General features: G+C 37.8%; 5 protein-coding genes and 1 pseudogene across 6 annotated transcripts; 2 read left to right on the top strand and 4 right to left on the bottom strand.

Annotated features, from left to right (window-relative positions):
* Nucleotides 1-438: 438 nt before the first annotated feature.
* LOC110744840 (protein neprosin-like) lies at nt 439-2,648 on the bottom strand (annotated as a pseudogene).
* Nucleotides 2,649-3,166: 518 nt separating this feature from the next.
* On the bottom strand, nt 3,167-5,286 carry LOC110744821 (protein neprosin-like). The gene is made up of 7 exons (XM_021944840.2): nt 5,017-5,286; nt 4,854-4,940; nt 4,470-4,751; nt 4,202-4,363; nt 4,037-4,090; nt 3,811-3,957; nt 3,167-3,666 (listed from the first exon to the last, which is right to left on the bottom strand). The coding sequence occupies exons 1-7, from the start codon at nt 5,203-5,205 to the stop codon at nt 3,289-3,291; spliced, it is 1,299 nt and encodes a 432-aa protein (XP_021800532.1). The 5' UTR covers nt 5,206-5,286; the 3' UTR covers nt 3,167-3,288.
* Nucleotides 5,287-6,753: 1,467 nt separating this feature from the next.
* Nucleotides 6,754-8,792, bottom strand: LOC148297957 (protein neprosin-like). Its single transcript, XM_088247335.1, has 7 exons — nt 8,526-8,792; nt 8,341-8,427; nt 7,946-8,233; nt 7,659-7,820; nt 7,493-7,546; nt 7,279-7,425; nt 6,754-7,134 (listed from the first exon to the last, which is right to left on the bottom strand). The coding sequence occupies exons 1-7, from the start codon at nt 8,718-8,720 to the stop codon at nt 6,754-6,756; spliced, it is 1,314 nt and encodes a 437-aa protein (XP_088103461.1). The 5' UTR covers nt 8,721-8,792.
* Nucleotides 8,793-9,611: 819 nt separating this feature from the next.
* On the bottom strand, nt 9,612-11,708 carry LOC110744839 (NEP-interacting protein, putative (DUF239)). Its single transcript, XM_021944866.2, has 7 exons — nt 11,469-11,708; nt 11,290-11,376; nt 10,902-11,189; nt 10,625-10,786; nt 10,448-10,501; nt 10,222-10,368; nt 9,612-10,094 (listed from the first exon to the last, which is right to left on the bottom strand). The coding sequence occupies exons 1-7, from the start codon at nt 11,658-11,660 to the stop codon at nt 9,711-9,713; spliced, it is 1,314 nt and encodes a 437-aa protein (XP_021800558.2). The 5' UTR covers nt 11,661-11,708; the 3' UTR covers nt 9,612-9,710.
* A 652-nt stretch (nt 11,709-12,360) lies between these two features.
* LOC110744826 (uncharacterized) lies at nt 12,361-14,781 on the top strand. Its single transcript, XM_021944847.2, has 4 exons — nt 12,361-12,531; nt 12,720-12,827; nt 13,302-13,469; nt 14,353-14,781. The coding sequence occupies exons 1-4, from the start codon at nt 12,430-12,432 to the stop codon at nt 14,470-14,472; spliced, it is 498 nt and encodes a 165-aa protein (XP_021800539.1). The 5' UTR covers nt 12,361-12,429; the 3' UTR covers nt 14,473-14,781.
* A 1,142-nt stretch (nt 14,782-15,923) lies between these two features.
* LOC110744823 (glycosyltransferase BC10) lies at nt 15,924-19,316 on the top strand. 2 transcript variants are annotated; one of them, XM_021944842.2, is made up of 3 exons: nt 15,924-16,346; nt 16,712-17,252; nt 18,404-19,316. In XM_021944842.2, the coding sequence occupies exons 2-3, from the start codon at nt 16,725-16,727 to the stop codon at nt 19,040-19,042; spliced, it is 1,167 nt and encodes a 388-aa protein (XP_021800534.1). In that variant the 5' UTR covers nt 15,924-16,346; nt 16,712-16,724; the 3' UTR covers nt 19,043-19,316. The 2 variants fall into 2 exon arrangements, with proteins under 2 accessions (XP_021800534.1, XP_021800533.1); XM_021944841.2 differs by having other exon boundaries at nt 15,925-17,252.
* The last annotated feature ends 3,510 nt before the right edge of the window (nt 19,317-22,826 follow it).

The raw sequence follows: 22,826 nt of genomic DNA, 5'->3' as shown, positions 1-22,826 counted from the left end.
CTAATTACCAAACTCAAAATCCATCTTAATTATTCACCAAATTTAAAATAAGAAAGAAAAAAAAAACCTAATCTTTCGAAACCTCAGAATTTGAGTAGGCCAATAAAGTTAATATGGCTATTAGACCTGTTATGTTCATAGATCTCTTGTAATTTGGCTTTTACATGCTCATATATGTAGATGTCTTGTAATTTGGCTTTTATATGCTCATATATGTAGATGTATCTCTGTGAAACACAACCAGTGAGCAATGCAAGAGGATCGCAGACACAATGGGACCAAAACTATAAGTCCATTTCTGATCACATATAAATCAATAACAATAGGCTTCAAATATAAAATAGTCTTGCTACATTGGCTCAAGCCATCATATATTTGGACATTATTTCAAGAAAAAACTACGGAAATTAAGCGTCCTCATTTGAGATTATGAACAACTTAGGGACAATAAGGAGGATTTCGACCTGGCCTGCCGAAGTAAAACACAGGTTCTTGAGCAAGTGACACAGCATAGTTCAATGCAGAGTAGCAATACTCTTCATCTGTATAAGTGCCTACCCATTCTGGGTACTTCAATTGCTTTGAATAATCTAAAATCCTAACTTGCTTCACATAGCATGCATTGCCCAATTTGCCCGATGTAAAATCTCCACTTCCCATCCCTGTTGCAGTGTGTGGATGATTTTGCTTCACCTTGTAGCTAAATACTTCTCCCCATTCAACTAATGTTGCAGCACCGCGTGTCAAATAATAGAAGAGCTCTCCAGGAAAATATCCCACAGGAACGTTTTGGCCAATACGCACCCACCAATTTCCTGTGCTTGGTTCCTACAACATATGTTTTAAACCATCACATTTATGTTCAACAATGGAAATGTCTTTGTGCACCAAATTTAGGAAGGGGAGGGGGTTTTCTCACACACGCAATTGTCAATGTGTCATGGGGATTCGAACTTGAGACCATTAGTTTGCAAGTCAAAGCCCTTTTTACTGGGCTAAATCCCGTTGACTAACAATGGAAATGATTTGAATGCACGAAAAGTGATTAAGCTTTTCAAACCTTGGTGATGCTGAAGGTGGTTTGATATTGGGGTCCCATTTTAGATGATACAGGTCCAAGGACCATACCAAGGGCTATGTCTTTGTTGGTTTGCACAAATCCTGGGCAGGTGAGATCAAAGCAACCTGATGATTTGTATGAGTCCTTCTGAAAAAACCCAAAAGAAGAAGAAGAAGAAGAATTAAGTGCAAGCACATTTCAGATGGAGCAACCATAATATATGCTACATTTTCCTCTTTTTGTGATCATTTTGTAATGAAGTACTTACCGTCCAATATACGAAAAGTCGACTTGCTCCGTTACCATATACCTTTGGGTTTACCTGTCCAAAGCCAAACGAAGAGAAGAGCAAAAAAGAGTAGCAGTTCTATACACATATGTGGAGTGATTTTGAGGAACTGATAGTTGAGAAGTAATATTTTTCAAATGAAGTTACCATAATATACTACTTACCACCCAGCCTGCTTCTACACTTTCAAAAGCCTCTCCAGGTCCATTCTTAAGCCAGATTTGAGCAGTAGTGAACTCATCTGGTGATTCAACTCTTGGAGTCCAAATATTTATATCTCCTTGAGCACCTATATATTGTATCCAGTAGTTAACAAGATAGCAGCCTAGCAAACACAGTTTTGCACAAGTTAGACAAGGATCAAAGTAAACTTCGTTAATTAAATCTTCATGGTGTTTGCTTACTGAACGATTAACTTGAGGCCCGAGTTCGACTCAGGTGCTGTTGATGTACAAAGTGCCTTTGTCATCTGTGGGGGAGTAGGAAGAATGCACTGGCATTTTCTTCCCAAAGTTTTCAAGTGAAGTAGCTCTCAATAAATCTTGCTTTGGAATTCTCCAAATGGGAATGGTTGCGTCTGGACAGCTTCCACCCCTTAGCCAAAATTGAGATACCAGCTGAGAAGAATTATGATAATTTTGTACATGACTACTGGGTCTCATCTGCAATATTATACACCAACTATATCAACATTTGGAAGAAAACATGATTGTTTTTAAAACTTGGAGAATGTTTTATTTTTTGTTTCAAGTTTTTGTTTCATACATTCTCCAAATGTACAAAGGTTTAAAAGTCGACCTGAATTTTGTGGTTGCGCAATGCTGGATGATCAAAAGCAGGCTGTTTGTAGATGTCAACACAGTCAATGATATCTCCATCCTCACTCTGCGAGAAATCAAATAATCAAGTGGTAAAACTACAGTCAGTCCTCTGAGCCTACCAAGTCATAGCAGCAGCAGAACAAAGAAGAAATTGTGAAATTTAAGACAGCAGAGGCAATAGCACAAAGGGTTGAGCTAAATTTTGAAATAGAAAAGAATGAGGAAAGAAAATTATATAACAGATCTGATATAGATAAAATTATGTTAAAGTGTGATTAGTCAGAAAGCTAATAAAAATGGCAGAAAATCAGACCTTGATAGTCTTCACACCATGCTTATTCAAAAGCTTCAACTTCTTATGAACTTCCAAAGAAATTTGTTTAGTTTTAGCATTCACATGGTGTTGTTCTGCTGCACTAACACAAAAAACAAACAATCCCAATGCTAACGAGAACATTAAAGCCCTCTTATTCCCCATCTTCAATCTCTTTTTGTGTCTCACTTACACTCTTGCACACACAGAGAGATACAATCAAGCTATAGATAAAATTAACAGGATAATTAGGTAGTAAAATTAACCTTTGAGAAACCAAATGAAGGCGTGTCTGGTTGAAAAGAAAGAAGATAATGTGTTATTATATATATATGATGCAAGTCCTCGCGGCTTCATCCATATGTCAAATGTGCAGTTCATGCACGCCTCTCTTAAGTATAGAAACATAATAAGTACTCTTGTCTTGGTGCAATATTTGGACATAATTGCATGTACAGAAAACGGGTTTTATCTTTATCTAGTGAATTAAGATGTTCCCATTAGCAGCATTTTGTCCTTTTATTTAATTTAGAGAGTCAAATCTTGTGAATGTTGGACATTTGCTTGAGATCTCTGTTACCTTTCTGTCTCACTTTCTTCTAAGATATGCTATACCAATTACATACAAACACAGATTCCATGTTAGCTACCAAGAAAAAAACCTCATTTGAAAACCTGGAAATTAAGCTGATATGCCATTTTGGTAAACATTGAAAATTGGATATGTTCTCCTTTTCGGGACGAAATAGTATTATCGACTTGTGGTTTTGGTGCTTGTCTTAAACAATTCCTAGCTAAGCTAAGTTTAAGGGCACTTATAATTTCTACCAGGCCCTCCATAATAGAACTCAGGATCTTCAACATAGTCTTCAACATAGATAGCATCATAGCAGTTGAACTCGTCCATGTAAGTCTCAACCCATTCAGGGATTTTCAGTGCAGGTGAATTGTCATGTATTCTCATTCTTGTTATGACACCTGAAAATCCCGCAGTACTAGCAAAGCGTCCATTCCCCATATCTGTTTTTGTGTGGGGAGTAGTTCCTACTCTTGAGCTATAGACTTCACCTCCCCATTCAACACCTGTTGCATGATAGCTCAATGCAAAAAACAGCTCCGGCGGCCAATAACCGATGTTAATTCTCTCCCCGTATTGCACCCACCAATTGCTTGTTACTGGATCCTAAATTTGGAAGCAAATAAAAAAGAAACTCAATCTAAGATATGAGAAGAACACTTAATATTACATTGTCTTTGTTAGATATCAGATATGTTATATATATGTTGCTAAACTGTACATGTTATGTTTTTGAACTGTTGAGCTGACCTTGAAGATGTAGACAATTATCTCATATGGAAGCCCATCAGGAACAGAGATTGGATAAATTGCTGCACCAAGAGCAATTTCATGGCTAGTCTGAACAAATCCAGGACAATTAAGATCAAAGCAACCAGTTTTCTTTGAACCATCAGCCTGCAGGAACATCAGAAATCACATCAAGTCTAGTGGAATTACTCACATGAAAACTAAGTCATGAAACACGTCAACTTACAGTCCAGTATACGAAAAATCGAGTATTTCTGTCCCCGTAGACGCTTGGATTTACCTAAAGAGGGATTCCGAGTAATTTTTCGGACTAAAAGTTATGCCATGAACATAGAATGTAACAGAAGTAAGTAGCATCAAGATGAAAGTGAAAGGGTTTATGTTAATATACCGCCCATCCAGATTCAACACTCTCAAAGGCAAAACTTGGACCGTTTATGAGACAAACTTGAGAAGTAGTATATTCATCATCAAGCTCAACAGAAGGAGCGCAAACTTTTATGTCTCCTTTGGCTCCAGTATATCTGTACCCTTCTGTAAGCAATATTGCCTTCTGAGGCCATCAAAAATTACCAACAACAAAAAAAAACCCTCTTCATGAGATGTATAGTAGTAATTAATTGACCAATTAAAAATGTGAAAATGGGGAGTTAATGTACCGAGTGGTTTGCTCGTAGAAGGTAGACAGATTTGTTGTCACTAGACTCTGCAACATGACCAGACAGGGTACTGTGCTTCTTTCTTCCATAGTCCTTGACTGAGCTAGCTCTAAGCAGGTCCTTTTTTCGAATTCTTCGGACTGGGATCGTTCCTTGAGGACAGCTTCCACTTTTCTGCCATGTTTGCTTCACTGTCACGGAAGATTGTTCACTCCTTTTCTTCAATCTATCCATTTTTGTCATTGTCTTTGTCTCCTTCGTCAGATCATATGTTGGTGCCATCTGAAATAGGACTCAAAGCATTTCTCATATTATCAGTAAATATATAATGTCACAGAGAAGAAAAATGTGTTTACTTTCAACTAGAACTTATACAAGGCAGACCTGGATGGTGTGGTTTCTGAGAGCAGGATGGTCAAGAGCTGGCTGCTTGTAAATGTCAATGCAATCAATGATATCACCATCCTCACTCTACAAGCAATCATATGAGCTGATTAAATGAATACAATGAGAAGAAAACTTATGTCAAGTTCTGGGCAATTCAAACCTGAATGGTTTTAACTGCAGGCCTTCTAAGTTGGGTTAATTTTCTTTCAACTTCCAGAATCTTCTGTTTAGAGAACACATTGCCCTCCACAAGCACCCCGCATCTAATTAGAGTCACTGTCACTCCCACCATAATTACCATCATCCCCCTTAATCTAATCACTTCACCACAAGACAACCCTTTCCCCATTTGTTGTTAACTAAACTCTGTCTGATATGTACTAAATCTCAGGTAATTCAAATACCCAAAATTATAAAATGGAGATTGATCATCTTCCTTTCAGAATCTAAGATGAGCTTGGGTTATCTTCCTAAACCCATATATATTTTCTGATAACTTTATATATCTGCAAAATTTGCATGATTCACCTTCCAATCATGCAACTTTCACATTTTTATTCAATATTTGAATTGTCACATGTTAAATTCAAGATGGTATCCTGTTGAATATTTAAACAATTCCTTAGAATTGGTTAAACCTAGCTACATAAATCTTTAGCCAATAAAGAATGATTGTTAAATTTCTACAATATGGCTTGGTTCCTTCCCTCGGCTTTACTTTTTTAGTAAAAAAAATTAGGGGAAAACGCGTATAGCCGGGCGGCTATACTATTTTTAAAATAAAAAACTAAGTATAGCCGAACGGCTATCCTATTTTAAAAAAATTTAAGAAAATACCGGGTAAAGCCAACCGGCTATACTTATTTTAAAAAAATAGGGAAAAACAAGTATGGCCGCGCGGCTATACTATTTTTGACACGTGACAAGGCTCAGCGCTAGGCGGTGGTCCTTTTTTTAATTATAAATAGTATAGCTGCCCGGCTATACGAAGGTTTTTATTATAAAAACTAGTACAGCCGCACGGCTATACCATTTTGAGGGTCCTTTTTTTTTTCCTTCAAAAAATGGTATAGCCGCGCGGCTTTGAATTACAAATATATTGGGGGTAGATATATATATATATAATTTGCATTCACAGCATTTTTAGAGTATAGCTAGAAAATTTTAAAAGTAGAGCCGCGCGCCTATACCCTCAATGGACTTTTAAGACTTCCACCATACCTACTTTCTCTTTGTAACCGATATTACAAATTAGCAAATTACACACGCATGTGTATGTGTTTCTTCTAGTTTGATTTATAGAACTAACACATATACATAAACATAACTCACTTATTAAAAGTCGTTTCTCTTTACTTTCAAATCGCAACTTAACACATATACATAAATCACTTATTAAAAGCATGTTAAAAAATTTACACTCATGTCAAATTGTAGTTTGCATGCTAAAAATGAACGAATCATTTTTAGCAAGGAACCAATATTTTTTCTTGATTTATTATATAATAAAAAATGAAATTCCAAGTCCTTTGTGCAAAATTGAACTTGTTAATGTACAAATAATCGACGCCTATACACCAAAAACGTCACTTCCCTCTAAATCTGAATTCAAATATTACGCAACTTTTGGATAGAACTTCGGTCAAATTGAAGATGGTAAGTAACTAACGCAAAATTTTACCAATTAATTAGGAGATTTCCACTCCATAAGGCTTTTCTTTTTTGGGACGAAAAGAATCATCCGTGTTTTTGGTGTTTATGTCCAAAACCACGTTATTTTGAGGATAAGAGTTTTGGGTTTTTATAGTTTATATTGGAAAAATAAATGAAAGTTTAAAACGACATAATTACCCATTCTAATGGGTCTTAAACAAGTCCTAGCAAAGCTAAGCTAAGCTTAAGGGCACATATAATTTCTACCAGGCCCTCCATAATAGAACTCAGGATCTTCAACATAATCTGAAAGATACCTAACATTATAACAGTTGAACTCATCCATCAAAGTAGTAACTATATCAGGGAATTTCAGCCCAGGTGAATTCTCATGTATTCGGATTCTTCTTATGGCGCCTGAAGTCCCCCAAACAGAATCAGCAAAGTGTCCACTGCCCATATCTGTTTTTGTGTGAGGAGTTGTTCCCACTCTTGAGCTATAAACTTCACCTCCCCATTCAGCACTCGTTGCATGGTAGCTCAGTGCAACAAACAGCTCCGACGGCCAATAACCAACGTTAATTCTCTCCCCATATTGCACCCACCAATTGCTTGTTACCGGATCCTATATTTGGAGACAAAAACAGAAAGAAATTCAATCGAAGATACTAGAAGAAAACCTATTATCGCGTTACGAGTAGTAATGTTGACATGTTATGTTGCTAAATTATCGGTTAGGTACGTTATGTTGTTAAATTATTGACCTGACCTTGTAGATGTAGATGATTATTTGATATGGAAGCCCATTAGGAACAGAGATTGGATAGATTGCTCCACCAAGAGCAATTTCATGGCTAGTCTGAACAAATCCAGGACAAGTAAGATCAAAGCAACCAGTTTTCTTTGAACCATCAACCTGCAGGAACATCAGAAATCATATCAAATCTAGTATGAAAACTAATTTATGATTCATGTCAGCTTACAGTCCAGTATACGAAAAATCGAGTCTGTCTGTCCCCGTATACGCTGGGATTTACCTGAAGGGAGCATTTTTTCAGACCAAAAAGTAATGCCATGAACATAAAATGTAACAGAAGTAAGTAGCTTCAAGATGAAAGTGAAAGGGTTTATTAATTTTAATATATATACCGCCCATCCAGATTCAACACTCTCAAAGTCATAATAAGCACCATTTATGAGACAAACTTGAGAAGTACTATATTCATCATCAAGCTCAACAGCAGGGTTATAAACTTTGATGTCTCCTTTGGCTCCATTATATCTATACCCATCTGTAAACAATATTGCCTTCTGAGGCCATCACAAATTACACAAACACAAAAACCAATAAACAAAAGAACCCCTCTCCATTAGATGTATAGTTGTAGTTAATTTACCAATTAATTAAAAAATGTGTGTGTGGGGAATTGATTTACCGAGTGGTTTGCTCGTTGAAGGTTCACAGTTTTGTTGTCACTAAACTCTGAAACATGACGAGACAGGGTAGAACTGTGCTTCTTTCTTCCATGGTCCTTAACCGAGCTGGCTCTCAGAAGTTCCTTTTTCCGGATTCTTCGGACCGGGATTGTTCCCTGAGGACAGCTTCCACTTTTCTGCCATGTTTGCTTCACTGTAGTGGGAGATTGTTCTTCATTCCTCTTCTTCCATCTGTCCATTTTTCCCATTGTCTTTGTCTCCCTTGTTGCATCATATGTAGGTGCCATCTAAAAAAAGACTCAAACCACTTGTTATATGGTAGTAAAAAGATTGAAGTTGCAGAGTAAATCTTTTCCTTTTTTTTACTTTCAACTAGAACAACAGAAAGACAGACCTGGATGGTGTGGTTTCTAAGAGCAGGATGACCAAAAGCTGGCTGCTTGTAAATGTCAATGCAATCAATGATATCACCATCCTCACTCTACAAACAATCATTTGAGCTGAGAATGAATACAACATATGAAGTATATAATAAGAAAAGAACTCATGTGTGGAGGGCTCATTCTGGACAATTCAAACCTGAATGGTTTTAACTGCAGGTCTTCTAAGTTGGGTTAATTTTCTTTCAACTTCCAAAATCTTCTGTTTAGAGAACAAATCACCCTCCACAAGCACCCCACATCTAATTAGAGTCACTGTCACTCCCAACATAATTACCATCATCTTCATCCCCCTTAATCTAATCACTTCACCACAACACAACCCTTTCCCCATTTGTTTGATTATATACTAAATCTCAGGTAATTTAAATACCCAAAATCATAAAATGGAAACTGTTTATCTTGCTTTCAGAATCTAAGATGAGCTTAGGTTATTTAAGGACAATGCCACCCACAACAATGTGCACCATATATATCTTCTGCAAACTACATATATCTGCAAAATTTGCATGATTCACCTTCCAAATCATGCAAATTTCACATTTTTATTCTATATTTGAATTGCCAAGTGTTAAATTCAAGATGGTAGCTGTTGAATATTTGGACAAGTGTGTCCTTAACCTTGGTTAAACCCAGCTACATAAATCGTTAGCCAATGAAGAACTGATTGTTAAATTTCTACAGTATGGCTTGGTTTCCTTCCCTCCAGTGACCTTACTTCAAAATTTCAAATGTACTGATTTCATCATATCTCTACTATATAACTTAATCTATCTATGTTATTAGGTGATAATGCTATGTGTCAATCATAGAATTAAATGAGTCAACCTAACACGTGTAGATCATGTCAAATTGTAATTTGCATGTAAGGAGGAATGACTCATTTTAAGAAATGAGACAAACATTTTTCTCGATTATTATATATAAAAAAATGAAATTCCAAGTCGTTTGTGCAAAGTTGAACATGTTATGTTAGTGTAACACATAATCGATGCCTATACACCAAAAACGTCACTTCCCTCTAAATCTGAATTCAAATATTGCGCAACCTCTGGATAGAAATGAAAATTAATATGCCTAATTTTACCAATTTATTAGGAGATTTCCACTCTCTAAGGCTTTTCCTTTTTGGGACGAAATAGAATTATCTACTTGTGTTTTTAGTGCTTGTATCGTGTTTATGTCTAAAACTACATCATTTTGAGAATAAGACCTTTGGGGTTTACAGAGTTTGATATTGAAAAAATAACTGATGAAAGTTTAAAACAACATAATTACCCATTCTAATGGGGTCTCAAACAGTCCTAGCAAAGCTAACATAAGCTTAAGGGCACATATAATTTCTACCAGGCCCTCCATAATAGAACTCAGGATCTTCAACATAATCCGAAAGATACTTGACATCATAACAGTTGAACTCATCCATCAAAGTATTAACTATATCAGGGAATTTCAGCCCAGGTGAATTCTCATGTACTCGAATTCTTTTTATGACGCCTGAAGTCCCCCAAACTGATGACTCAGCAAAGTGTCCACTGCCCATATCTGTTCTTGTGTGAGGCGTAGTTCCCACTCTTGAGCTATAAACTTCACCTCCCCATTCAACACTTGTTGCATGGTAGCTCAATAAAACAAAAAGCTCCGGCGGCCAGTAACCGATGTTAATTCTCTCCCCATATTGCACCCACCAGTTGCTTGTTACTGGATCCTAAATTTGGAGGCAAAACAAAAAGGAAATTCAATTGAAGATTATTTAGTATTACGAATAATGTGAGACATGTTATGTTGCTAAACTGTTCATCAAGTGCGTTATGTTGTTAAACTGTTGACCTGACCTTGTAGATGTAGACGATTATTTGATATGGAAGCCCATGAGGAACAGAGATTGGATGGATTGCTGCACCAAGAGCAATTTCATGGCTAGTCTGAACAAATCCAGGACAAGTGAGATCAAAGCAACCAGTTTTCTGTGAGCCATCAACCTGCAGAAACATCAGAAATCACATCAAATCTAGTGGAATTACTCACATGAATGTTAAGTCCTTATTCATGTCTGCTTACAGTCCAATACACGAAAAATCGAGTCTGTCTGTCCCCGTATACGCTGGGATTTACCTGAAGAGGGATTAGAATAATTTTTCAGACTAAAAAGTTATGTCATGAACATAAAATATGACAGAAGAAGTAAGTAGCTTCAAGATGAAAGTGAAAAGGTTTATTATGTTAATATATATATACCGCCCATCCGGATTCAACACTCTCAAAGTCATAATAAGCACCATTTATGAGAGAAACTTGAGAAGTGCTATATTCATCATCAAGCTCGACAGCAGGGTTATAAACTTTGATGTCTCCTTTGGCTCCATTATATCTGTACCCTTCTGTAAACAATATTGCCTTCTGATGCCATTACAAATTACACACACACGCACAAAAAAACCCTCACCATTAGATGCATGTACAGTTGTAGTTAATTTACCAATTGGTTAAAAATGTGTGTGGCGAATTGATGTACCGAGTGGTTTGCACGTTGAAGGTACACAGTTTTGTTGTTACTTAACTGTGAAACATGACGAGACAAGGTAGAACTGTGCTTCTTTCTTCCATAGTCCTTAACGGAGCTGGCTCTCAGAAGCTCCTTTTTATGGATTCTTCGGACCGGGATTGTTCCCTGAGGACAGCTTCCACTTTTGTGCCATGTTTGCTTCACTGTAATGGGAGATTGTTCTTCATTCCTCTTCTTCCATCTGTCCATTTTTTTCATTGTCTTTGTCTCCTTGGTTGTGTCATATGTTGGTGCCATCTGAAAAAAAGACTCAAAGCAGTTGTTATATGGTAGTAAAAAGATTAAAGTTGCAGAGTAAATCTTTGTCTACTTTCAACTTGAACAACAGAAGGCAGACCTGGATGGTGTGGTTTCTGAGAGCAGGATGATCAAAAGCTGGCTGCTTGTAGATGTCAATGCAATCAATGATATCACCATCTTCACTCTACAAGCAATCATAGAGATTAATATGGACTGAGTAAATGAATACAATGAAGAAAACTTATGTGAAGGGCTCAAGTTTTGGACAATTCTTACCTGAATGGTTTTAACTGCAGGCCTTCTAAGTTGGTTTAATTGTCTTTCAGTTTCCAAAATCTTCTGTTTAGAGAACAAATTACCCTCCACAAGCACCCCACATCTAATAAGAGTCACAGTTACTCCCAACATAATTACCATTATGCCCCTTATTCCAATCCCTTCACCACAAAACAACCCCTTTCCCCCCATTTGTTGTTAACTAATCACAAAGACCCAAAATCATGAATTGGAAATTGATTATCTTTCTTTCAGTTTATGAGATGGGCTAAGATCCTAACACTAGTTGAATCTCTTTAAGGACAATGCCTCCATAATATGTAGCACATGATTCTGATTACATATCTGCAAACTTTGCATGGTTCACCTTCCAATCATGCCAATTTCGTTTTGTTTTTTGGTCCAATATTTGAACTTCTGCGTGTAAAATGGAAAATGGTATGAGGACTAACCATTATGACATGTCCTCACAAATTAGAATGGCAAAATGATTGTTAAATTCCTACAATATTGCTTTGGTTCCTTCACTTCAATGGCCTTCAAAATTTCAAATGAAGTACTATTATCATAAATCTAAAAACTATTATAAAAAAAGACGGATACACTACTTTGACTAACTGACTTAAATCACATTTGCTACTTAAAGACTTTCATCATATCAAACTTCTCTTTGTAACAGGTATCACAAGTAACCTGTATCATGTATATAATTCATATAATATAATTTTTTTTTAATACAAGCGATACAAAAGATGATTTGATTTTATGGTAAATTGTCTTTAACTTGAGCTAAAAATCCCCGTGTTAGGAGAAAAAAATGAAATTCCGCACAACGACGCCGTGTAACTGATCGCGTCGATTCGTCGCCCAAGCCCCCCTTATTTATTTCTCATCCTGCCGCTCTCTACACACAGTGAGACAAAGACGCGGTGTGTATTTCGAGATTGACGCCAAATCGAAAATGGTGAAATTTTTACTTCAGATCGCTGCGGACCTCGAGAACCTGACGAACCTTCAGCCCCAGGAAGGCTGCAACGACCCCAACTTTTCCTATCTCTTCAAGGTCACCTTCATTTCCTTTCGTCAAGTTTTTTGCTCCAAAAATGCAGTCGATTTTGTCATTATAGTTTGTGTTCGTGTTCAGATTTCTAGGGTTTATAGCTTAAAATTGATGTCGATGTTCGTCGCTTAGTCTCCCGAGCTTGATATAGTCATTATTAACATGATTCTATTCTTTTTGTGATTTTGCAGTTGAAATGTGAGAGGTGTGGAGAGCTGAGCCAGAGGGAAACTTGTGTGAGCTTGAACGAGACTGTTCCTCTTCCGTCGGGCAAGGCAACCGTTAATCTTGTTCAGAAGGTAACCATTCTCTCTCTCTCTCTCTCTCTCTCTCTCTCTCTCTCTCTCTCTCTCTCTACTAATTGCTCAATGGGCTTTGGAATTTAAGAGCTTATTGAAGTATATTTAGTTTCTGAGGAAATAGAAGGAAAGGAACAGAAGAGTTATGGTAGTTTGTGTTTTCTGTAGTATGCTTGTTTGGTTGAGTAAATGCTTTGTTTGTTTGGGTGCCTAATTGTAGCGACAACTTTGAGATTTTATCGGGATTTCATTTCTCTTCTCTTGGTTAAAGTTTACATATGTGGGTTCCAACACATTTCTCTGTGCAGTTTCTATTTGATGACATATGAGTCAACTACGTTGACATAAGTTATTACTATTGCATATCTTCAATTCATGGATATGGGGGTTGTTCCCTTTATGTTTTATCTTTGAACGAATATTTTCTGGTTAAGTTTGCTGTATATGTGTGGTGATTTGCATCTCCCCTTGTAGTGCAAGTTTTGTGGAAGGGATGGAACTCTGACAATGATGCCAGGTCATGGTAAACCACTGACCCAGCAAATGTGTGAAGAAAGGAAGTTTTCCCCCTTGATGATGTTTGAGTGCAGGGGTTATGAGCCTGTGGACTATGTATTTGCTGGTGGGTGGAAGGTTGAATCTGTAAGTTTCTCTTCTTCACACATCAACTTCCAATTATGTAGTACATTGTATAAAACTTTCTTATTGTACTTATGGATGGAAAATGACTTTTGCTGGGACCATTGAGCTGAATGATCTTATAAATAGTAATCGTGTGAGCATTCCTAAGCACTAAATCTCAGGAACTCCTATGAACTTCAGTGCATATGTATAAATTCTTTTATTCTTCTCTTCTTAACTCTCCTTGTTTGTACTTATAGTACATTAAGCATTAAGGATTGCATATCCTATTCCATAATGTGGGAGCGCCTTTCAAAGCTTATTTTGGTATTTTGTCCTTTTGAGTTCTGATCCTTTCTTTTTGGGGTGAGAAAGCTCAGGTCTCTGTCCTTTAGCATAAAGGTCTTAAGGTTAGTACATCTGATGAGCATATCATATTCAAGAGGTGGGAACTGCAGAAAATAGTGATATTTTATTTTTCTGACGTAAGGGCATCCCACAAACAGTATAATTGTCTTGTACACTAGATTTACTATGGAAGCCTACCATGCGGATTGGACCAGAGATGGTGTCAACAAATGTCAACTCATTTTTACTGTTCTGCTTGGCCAGGAGGAGTGTCATGCCCGCCTATCGCCATTCCCCACCCCAAGGAGAATAAAAGTGAAAATTAGATTGATAATGAAATTTAGAAAAAGAAACAAGGAGTGAAAAACGAATTACTAGAGGCCCCAGTCAATTGAATTTTTGCATTTGAATTGTTGTTGAATTTTTGAAAATAGGAGAATAGTTCGATTTTTGAAGTTCTAGTTTTCATTTTCGGAAGTTCTACTTATTTATGTACTGCAATCGACTCTGCTGGATGCATCTTTATTTCAACTTAAACTAGTGTTCATTCTTGTAGGTGGAAGGGACAAAATTTGACCATGTTGACTTGTCAGGAGGGGACTTTGTTGAATATGATGAGAAGGGAGAGTACCCAGTTATGGTTTCCAACCTCCGTGCCACTTTTGTGGTGAAGTAGAGTGGTATATGCTACAAGAAATATGCCATGGTATATAGAATTTGGCATGTGAAGCTAACTGTTCCTTTGTGTATAAGATAGACACATCTACATCTTGGCTGTTTCATGTGCTGTGACTGTGAGCAGAAAACGCTCTGTAGCATCTTAGTATTAGTCTTCAACTTTGGCGTTTTCATAGACAGTAGATATACTGGCAAACTACAGAGCTAATGTTGTGACATTGTTCAGTTTTCACGGATCTCATTGTTGATACGACGTGTTATTATATCACACGTTCAAAATGAATGCATGGACGGTTTTCTTTGCAAATCATGGTTACGTCATGAATCGTTTTGCAGGATCACCATTCACAGCAGCAAAGGCTTTATGATTCTACTCTCTCGAGTTAAAACTGCTTGTTTGTTTTTTAGTGTGGTTGATTCTACCAACCAATCAATTTTATTTTTAACAAAGTTTAGATCGGGATCGGGAACCCCATGTATATGAACCATTTTGGATCCTCAGCTGTCCCTGTGTCCTTATTGCTGGGGGAATCTTAGATGCGGTTGTAGGTGGGTCTAGATTCTACATATGGAGAGAATCTTAGCTATCTCCGATTTTGTATTCCCTTGTCAACAACACTCATTACCTAACATGACGATTGTTGTAAACAGATAGAATAGAAATATACAACCAATTACGTAATGTAAAGTGTTGTAGACAGAAGGGGATATACAACTGGTTACTAGGCAGATTTGATCCTCCATATGGCTCCTACCTTTAGACTTTCTTTAGCTTTCCTCATGGCTTTCTTTGGTTTGGTGAAAGAACTGAAATCCCACCTAATTAGAGGCCAAGACTTGCGGTCTGCCCAACTACACCACGTCGTGTTTATTACATTGTTTAATACAATTGGGTTCTCCACCACAATAAGACTTTAAGCTTCAACAATCAATCAAAGCCTCATTAACTTGTTTAAACTAAACCCAATCTCTAACCAATAATTACATTTACATCTGTACTTCGGCTTCTGTACTCTTATCCTTTTATCTGTTCATTTATGTGGCTATGAGGTTGAAAAATAGTTGATTTTCTTGCTCTGATGCTAATTATGCTCCAATAGGGTGAAACGTGTTCCAATAGGGTGTTTGCAATTAGTAATAAAAAATAAAGTTTCTAGTGTTATTTGCCCATCTTAAAATCTAAGTATATTGCCAACAGGATCTAGTGTGTGGAAAAGAGCTTTAACTTGCAGACTAGTCTCAAGTTTGAATTCTCACAGCATCATAGTTGTGTGTGTAAGAGAAATTCTCTCCCATTTAGTTTAGAGACTATCACTTGTACTAAAAAAAGAAAAAGAAAAATCAAAGCTAGTAGCATCCCATCCCGAGGTCCATTTTTATCTTTTCAGTAACTAATGAATTTACCCAAAAATACACACACGCAACAGATAAGGCAAGTTCGTTTTTCCTCCAAGCTATGAAACTGGATGGGTGTTTCTATATCACACTCCCAATTTAGCCGACAAGCTCGATCCCCCTCTCCCTCCTCACTCGCACCGCGCCGTGTGAGAGACATTCTTAAAACTTGAGATTCTACAGATCATCACACAGTCGTCGTCTTCCTCAAAATTCTCTCATCTCACACACAACGCGCACACTCAGTTGGTCAAGAAATCTCCCCAAGTTTTTCAAACTCTCATTATTATTGGTCACGGCAACTTTTTGTTTCTGCCGCCAAAGTCTCCTCTGCGTGACCTCCTTCTTCTGTTCTCTTGTTCTTCATCCAATTGACCACTTCCTATATTCTTGGGCGCAATTCAAGCAGTCAAATACAAGGATCTAAATCCTTCATTCGTCTTCATCAATTTAGCTTTCAACCTCAAAAGTCACATGGTATGTCATACTTTTTTCTCTGGTGAAAGAGAAGTTCGATCCATATATGTATGATCTTAGCTTAGATCCTTGATATAAGCTCGGTTTATTAAGAACCCATTTGCTAAAGTTAAGATTTTTTACGCAATATGTGTTCAGTACTGTAGTATTAGTGTCAGATCTGTCCAGAGTGTGTTTTTATTTGGTGGGGTTGTAGTTTTGAAGAAAACTGAGTGATTCAGATTCCAATATGATTAAATTCGTGTTCACTTCACCGTTTGGACTCTGGGTTTTCTTGTTTGAGAGAAGTCAATAGGTGTCCAAAATTTTGAGACTTGGAGGTACTCTGTAGTAATCAGAAGAGCTAGAAATTGATTTTGGTGCAGTGATTTAATCAAGATGCAAACCATGCAATCAAGGGTTGTGCCATTAGAGGAAGGCAAGGACCCCGGAGTTACTAGCAGGACAAACCAAACCAAGGCATTGCCGATAAGGCTACTTCAGTTATTTGTGCTGTTTCTGCTTTTCTGTATTACTTTCTCAGTCATTAGCATATTCACGATTCGTCATTTTGGAATTAACGGGGTGATGACAACGGCCACGTCCTCTTTCCAGCCATGCTATGAGGAACCGAGTGGTTTGGACCGGTGGATTAAGCCGCCATCAAATCTTCAACACACTATGACTGAGAAGGAATTATTGTGGAGGGCATCTCTTATGCCTAGAATAAAGAAGTATCCTTTTGAGAGAGTTCCAAAGATTGCATTTATGTTCTTGACCAGGGGGCCGTTGCCTCTGGCACCCCTTTGGGAGAGGTTTCTGAAGGGACATGAAGGATATTATTCGATCTACGTTCATTCACTGCCGTCATTTCAACCTCATTTTCACTCTTCGTCCGTTTTTTATGGGAGACACATTCCTAGCCAGGTATGGATATTTTATCCTTTTATGAGATTGCATGTTCTACTAAGCATCCTTCAGCAAGTACAAAAAAAAAAAATCTTTTTTATTTTGTGGTAAATTCTTAGATATCTATTTCTCCATCACTGGTTTATCTGGTTTTTACTTTCTGCACATCTTGATTTTCTATATTTGCTCTGTGGTGGTGAGCACACACCCTGGTCTCTTGCATTTAAAAATGTCAGGTTATGTATGTGAAGCTTAAGACATGATGAAATCCGGAATTCATCTTTCCAAGAGTTGGTAATTTTTGGTGATCATCAAAGAAAGGGTTAAAACTACCTTTCCGTGTGTTGGTAGAAAGGAACAGTTCAGTTTTATCATGTTTGGGATGTGTATGGAGAATTACAGTGATGTAGGATATATAGACCATCTCTTGGGGAGGGCAGGTCGCCCTATTTGTTCCATGGACTCTTGTGTCAAGTGCAAACGCAACTAAGTGAATGGATTTGACTCTTTATTCCATGAATTTGACAATCCTGCATGTGAAACTCCACTTGGTCCACTCCACCAGCTGCTAACTTTTGGATCTTGAGACTATTACAACACCTGTGTTTATAAACATGAAAAAAGCAGATGCATAAATGCATTCATACATGATGAACAGCTGATGTAAAGGCATTGACTGCTTGGGTGGCACTCTGGACCTCTTCACATAGTCCTGATGTTTTTTTATTTATCTACGTTCTTGATTCCTGACTTGTTCTCGTGCCACAATCAGTACTGTCATGATATCTGCTTTCAGGTTATGAGGAAGAAATTAATTATTTATGTGAATGATGCTTTGTGATAGAGTTCAAGCTTGTATAGAAGCATACCAAGTATTTATTTCAGATTCATGAACATATTCCATAAAATCTCTGCTTGTTTTACTTTTTAACCTGGGTGTTTTGAACAGAGGAGAAACTCATGATCCGCAGTTAGTAGCTTCAAATATAGAGAGTATCCAGGGAAAATTATATTGTTGTTGCTTTGTAGCTTGAGGGTAACTTGTGTTGTCTAATTTCGTTGAGGTCATCTTGGTTGCTGTTGTAGAAATTTTTGCTGTTCAGATCTGGATAGATATTATGCAATATCTCTTACATATCTGCTAAGAGTTCTGGTTTTCTGCTGTGCAGGTTTCTGAGTGGGGAAGAATGAGTATGTGTGATGCTGAGAGAAGGCTCCTTGCTAATGCATTGCTTGACATATCCAATGAACGGTTCATTCTTGTTTCCGAATCTTGCATTCCGCTCTATAACTTCAGTGTCATTTACCACTACTTAATGAAATCCAAGTACAGCTTCATCGGTGCATTTGATGACCCTGGGCCATTCGGGAGAGGACGCTATAATAATAACATGGCACCTGAAGTGAATATAACCCAGTGGCGCAAGGGCTCCCAATGGTTTGAAGTTAACCGGAAGCTTGCCATCAGCATTGTCGAAGATACAACATTTTACCCAAAATTTGAAATGTTCTGTAGACCCGCATGTTACGTTGATGAGCACTATTTCCCCACCATGCTAACCATTCAAGCAGGGAATTCCTTAGCAAACAGAAGCATCACTTGGGTGGATTGGTCAAGGGGTGGACCTCACCCAGCTACCTTTGGAAGAGCTGATATCACTGAGGAATTCTTCAAGAGAATGCTCGAGGGTCATCGCTGCACTTACAACGACCGGAACTCTTCAATCTGCTTTCTTTTTGGAAGAAAATTTGCTCCAAGTGCTATGGAACCTCTTCTGCATTTAGCACCAAAGTTTTTGGGCTTCTAACACATAAACCCTCAGTCAAATCAAACTTCTTGAGCCGAAGAGCATGCAAAATTCCCTGTTTGTGGTGTGTATTATTTGTCATCATAGAATTCAACCTCAGATGTAATATTATTATTAGTTGAGGTTCACTTGATAGCTCTTTGGCCAAACCCCCCTGTCCACAACAGTATCAGATGTATAGAGAAGTAGCACACCTTATTTAGCACTGCATCAAATTCACATTTTTGTATTCAGAAATCGACATTAGAATAAAATATTTTATATTTGAATATCATTTCTCCGACTCTAGGTTAACAGTTACTCGTAGTCGCGCTCATATATTAACAGTATTGTGGAACTTACGTGCGTCAACGGTTCTATAGCTTGGTCCTCTATGGTTTACATGCCCATTTATGCTTCGTACCACTTGTGTGAGGGCGTCTTTAATAGTTGTTCGATCAATAAAAGTAGATTGTTGCTAAACGAACTCTAAAATTAACTGAGTACACCCTATGATCTAAGTACACCCTATTTAACTACTAAAAATACTCCTAATACACCATTATAAAAACTTAAAACAGCTTTGTTTGTATATATATACTCAAATGGTGCAGAATGACGGAGTCCTGAAGATGAGGAAACTGAAAAAACTTGTTCTAAAGGCTATTGAAGAATCACAGGGTTTGCCTATGCAATGTTTATTTAGTACCTTCAATTAAATGTTATCTATTGATCTTGGCTCCACTTTTACATAATTATTTTTAATCATATTACTTGTTTGGTGCCAGATCAATTCAAGCTCCAGATTTAGAGTTGAGAACAAGCATAAGCATGTTCATTTGGTGGTCAAGGATTAAAATACAGTGTGAAGTGGAGTAACTGGGAATCATAGTATAGTGTCGCCTTTAAATTTGCAGCGTTGCCGGCCTTGGTTGGCTGGCTGGAACCTCATTCAAATTCAGAAACAAATGCAGATGGTTTCCTGGAACCTTTTTTTTGTATGCGGATTTACAAGTCTAGGACTCATATTTTTTTCTTCTGTTTGAAAAGTTTTCAGAAGAAATATCATCATTGTCATTAATTCTGCAATTCTATATGGATCCGACAGACATTGTGATGGTAATTCTTAACTTACCCATCTCTGGACACATTTGTTAATCCTGCTTGGCTTTATGGTTGGTCCCTCCCTAATTATTCTTTTTTTATTATTATTGAGGTTAACAAACAAACCCAAAAGAGAAAGAAAAAAAAGAAAAAAAAAAAGTCCAATTTAGTTGAATATGGTGTATTCTTAAAATTACATTTGTTTCACAATTCAATATATCCTTTTTGATCATTTTATATTAGAGTAAATTAGTGATTCAATAAATAGTTTGGTAGTAGAGTGTACTCAGTTAATTTGAGGATTCGTTTAGCAGCACTCTAAAAGTATTATTATTAGACAGTTGAATTGAAATCTCGACGACAAAAGCCGACCCGGATTATAGGAGCTCCCGTAACACTCGGCCTCTTTATTTGGATTTGACGAGGAAAGAATATGTTGGGCCCACATCAAACCCATTAGCCAGTGGGCACGGCATGGAATATGGAACAAAATGTTGAAAAGCCCTGGAACACATTAATGGACTTCAAAACCGCTCAGCGCCACATTCCTTTGGTTTTCTTAAGCAAATAATCATAGGCATCCTCATAATGAACGTGAATATAAAATTGACACGCACCCAATCACTCTTAAGGGCATTACGGTAACTTCACCAGCACGCATGTGCGCCCCTCAACTCCAAAACGCAAAATGCCGAGCGAATGTTCTGGAAATCCCGCGAAATAAAAATATCAGAAGCAACAGAACCAAATCCCACCCTACACCTGTCGTATCTTTTTCCTTGCAATTGAAAAACCTGTCTTTTTCGAAATCCCACGTGTCGATCGCCCGTTGGCCATCGAGTCGCTCACCAGAAAGTCACGCATCCTCGCTGTGTTTTCTGCGCTGTAATCTCCCTGATTGCGCATTGTGGGCCATTTTTTAAGTTTAAAAATAAATTAAAAACTAAATTTTTTTACCGCGAAACCGTTATAACCTCTTCCATTCCCACGTGTTCATCTGGACCGTTCATCTTGTGATGTGACTCAATTGACGCCGTACGGACAGAATCTGATCCGCGCGTCGCAAGCTAAAAGATTCTTGCGAATATGTTCTCCACTGAGTCGACTCGGCCCCGAAGCGAAAACCCCTTTCGTTAAGGAATGTGAGCACGCGGCGTCGTTTCAGACGAAGGTAAAATCGCGTGTGAAACGACTCCGCGTAGACGCTGGTTTCTAGTGGGGCCCACAGAGAAAAATTTACCAGACCAGCGGTGTGAGCTGTCGCGCCAAACCAATCACAAGTAGCCAGCCTGTAGAACCGGGCAGCTGCCCAGGCTGCCCGCCCCAGCCCAAAATCCCCGCTATAAATACGTTCCTCAAGCCTACTTCATTCCACCTCTGATATTTGTGCTTCAATCTCTCTGCGTCTTCCCAAAACCCTAGATTCCGAAGCACAAACAACACTCACACCAATCAACAATGGCAGTCTCAAAGGCAACTTCACTCGTGGCTCTCATGGCGGTCTTCGTCACCGTCCTCTCTGCCATAGGTGCCGCTCAGGCCGCCGAATCTCCAGCTCCGAGCCCAACCTCCGCATCCGCCTCCATATCCCCGTCGTTCATCTCTGCTTTCGCCGCCGCCTTCGCCGCTATCGTCTTCGGATCTGCGCTCAGGGTTTGAGTCTTCGCTTACTACTGCAACTATGGTTGGGGCTGTGTATTGAGCGGTTGGGTTTCTGATTTGGTTTTTTATTAGTAGTGTTTGTCATTTTAGTAGCTGGTGATTATGGATCTATAGGATTTTCAGCGTCACGTGGGTTTTTGTGATGCATAGACTACATATATAATGCACTTGGTTTATTACTATGGGTTTTGTATTTGTGGATTTCGATTATTATCATTATTATGAGTAAATAATTCATTGATTTTATTTCGTTCATCTTCCTCCTCCTCCTGTGTTTGATGCTTGAGTTACTTTCAGAATGTTGTTTGTTTAGCTTGTGATATCAAAATTAACTAATATCCAAATTGTTATTTCATTTTCATTCACTGCAAATAAAAAGCGGCAAATGACAATTCCAGATCTCAATTATTTTATTTTCACTTTCCTTAAAAATAATGTTCCAAAAAACCGGCGTATCCAAGTCGGTGTTAATTATTTATTTATTCTAACAGAATAAAGCTGTATTTCCAACTGCAACACTTAATGAGTTTATAATTTGATAAGCTCTGGGTCACAGACTTGGAAAAAATCACTAATTTCAATGGTCAGTGTTTATTGACAAATATCCCCAGTGGGTAAGGGTATATTTAGGGCCTATCGGGGTTATTATCCATACTATTTTTTGGGTGCTAATTAAAATTGAAAAATCTTCGTCTTGTCTTCAAGACCTGCAGGTAACGTTAGAATTGCCTTTGAGGACCAGCTGGATGGTGGGTGGTGGATCTGTCTCCACAAACTCACACAGAACAGATGTCGTTCTTAAAATGTGTTTATGGTTCTTCGTGGCATAATTAAGGGGATTAATTAAAGTCTTGACGTTAATGATGGTGAATTATGAATGTTAATTTGAATTAGGAATGTTTTCTCCTCTTCCAATAGTTTAATTCAGCTGGGTTTGGTTTGGTGGCCCGATATGATAAGTCATGGGTTTTCATTGAAATTGTCAATGACGTTAAGAAATTAAATTACCGCGTTAAGTGTTCCGTGTCACATCAAAATA

The sequence above is a fragment of the Prunus avium genome, chromosome 1, assembly GCF_965620075.1.
Source record: "Prunus avium chromosome 1, drPruAviu1.hap1.1, whole genome shotgun sequence".
NCBI classification, from domain to species: Eukaryota; Viridiplantae; Streptophyta; class Magnoliopsida; order Rosales; family Rosaceae; genus Prunus; species Prunus avium.
This window is presented reverse-complemented; position numbering and strand designations above follow the sequence as displayed.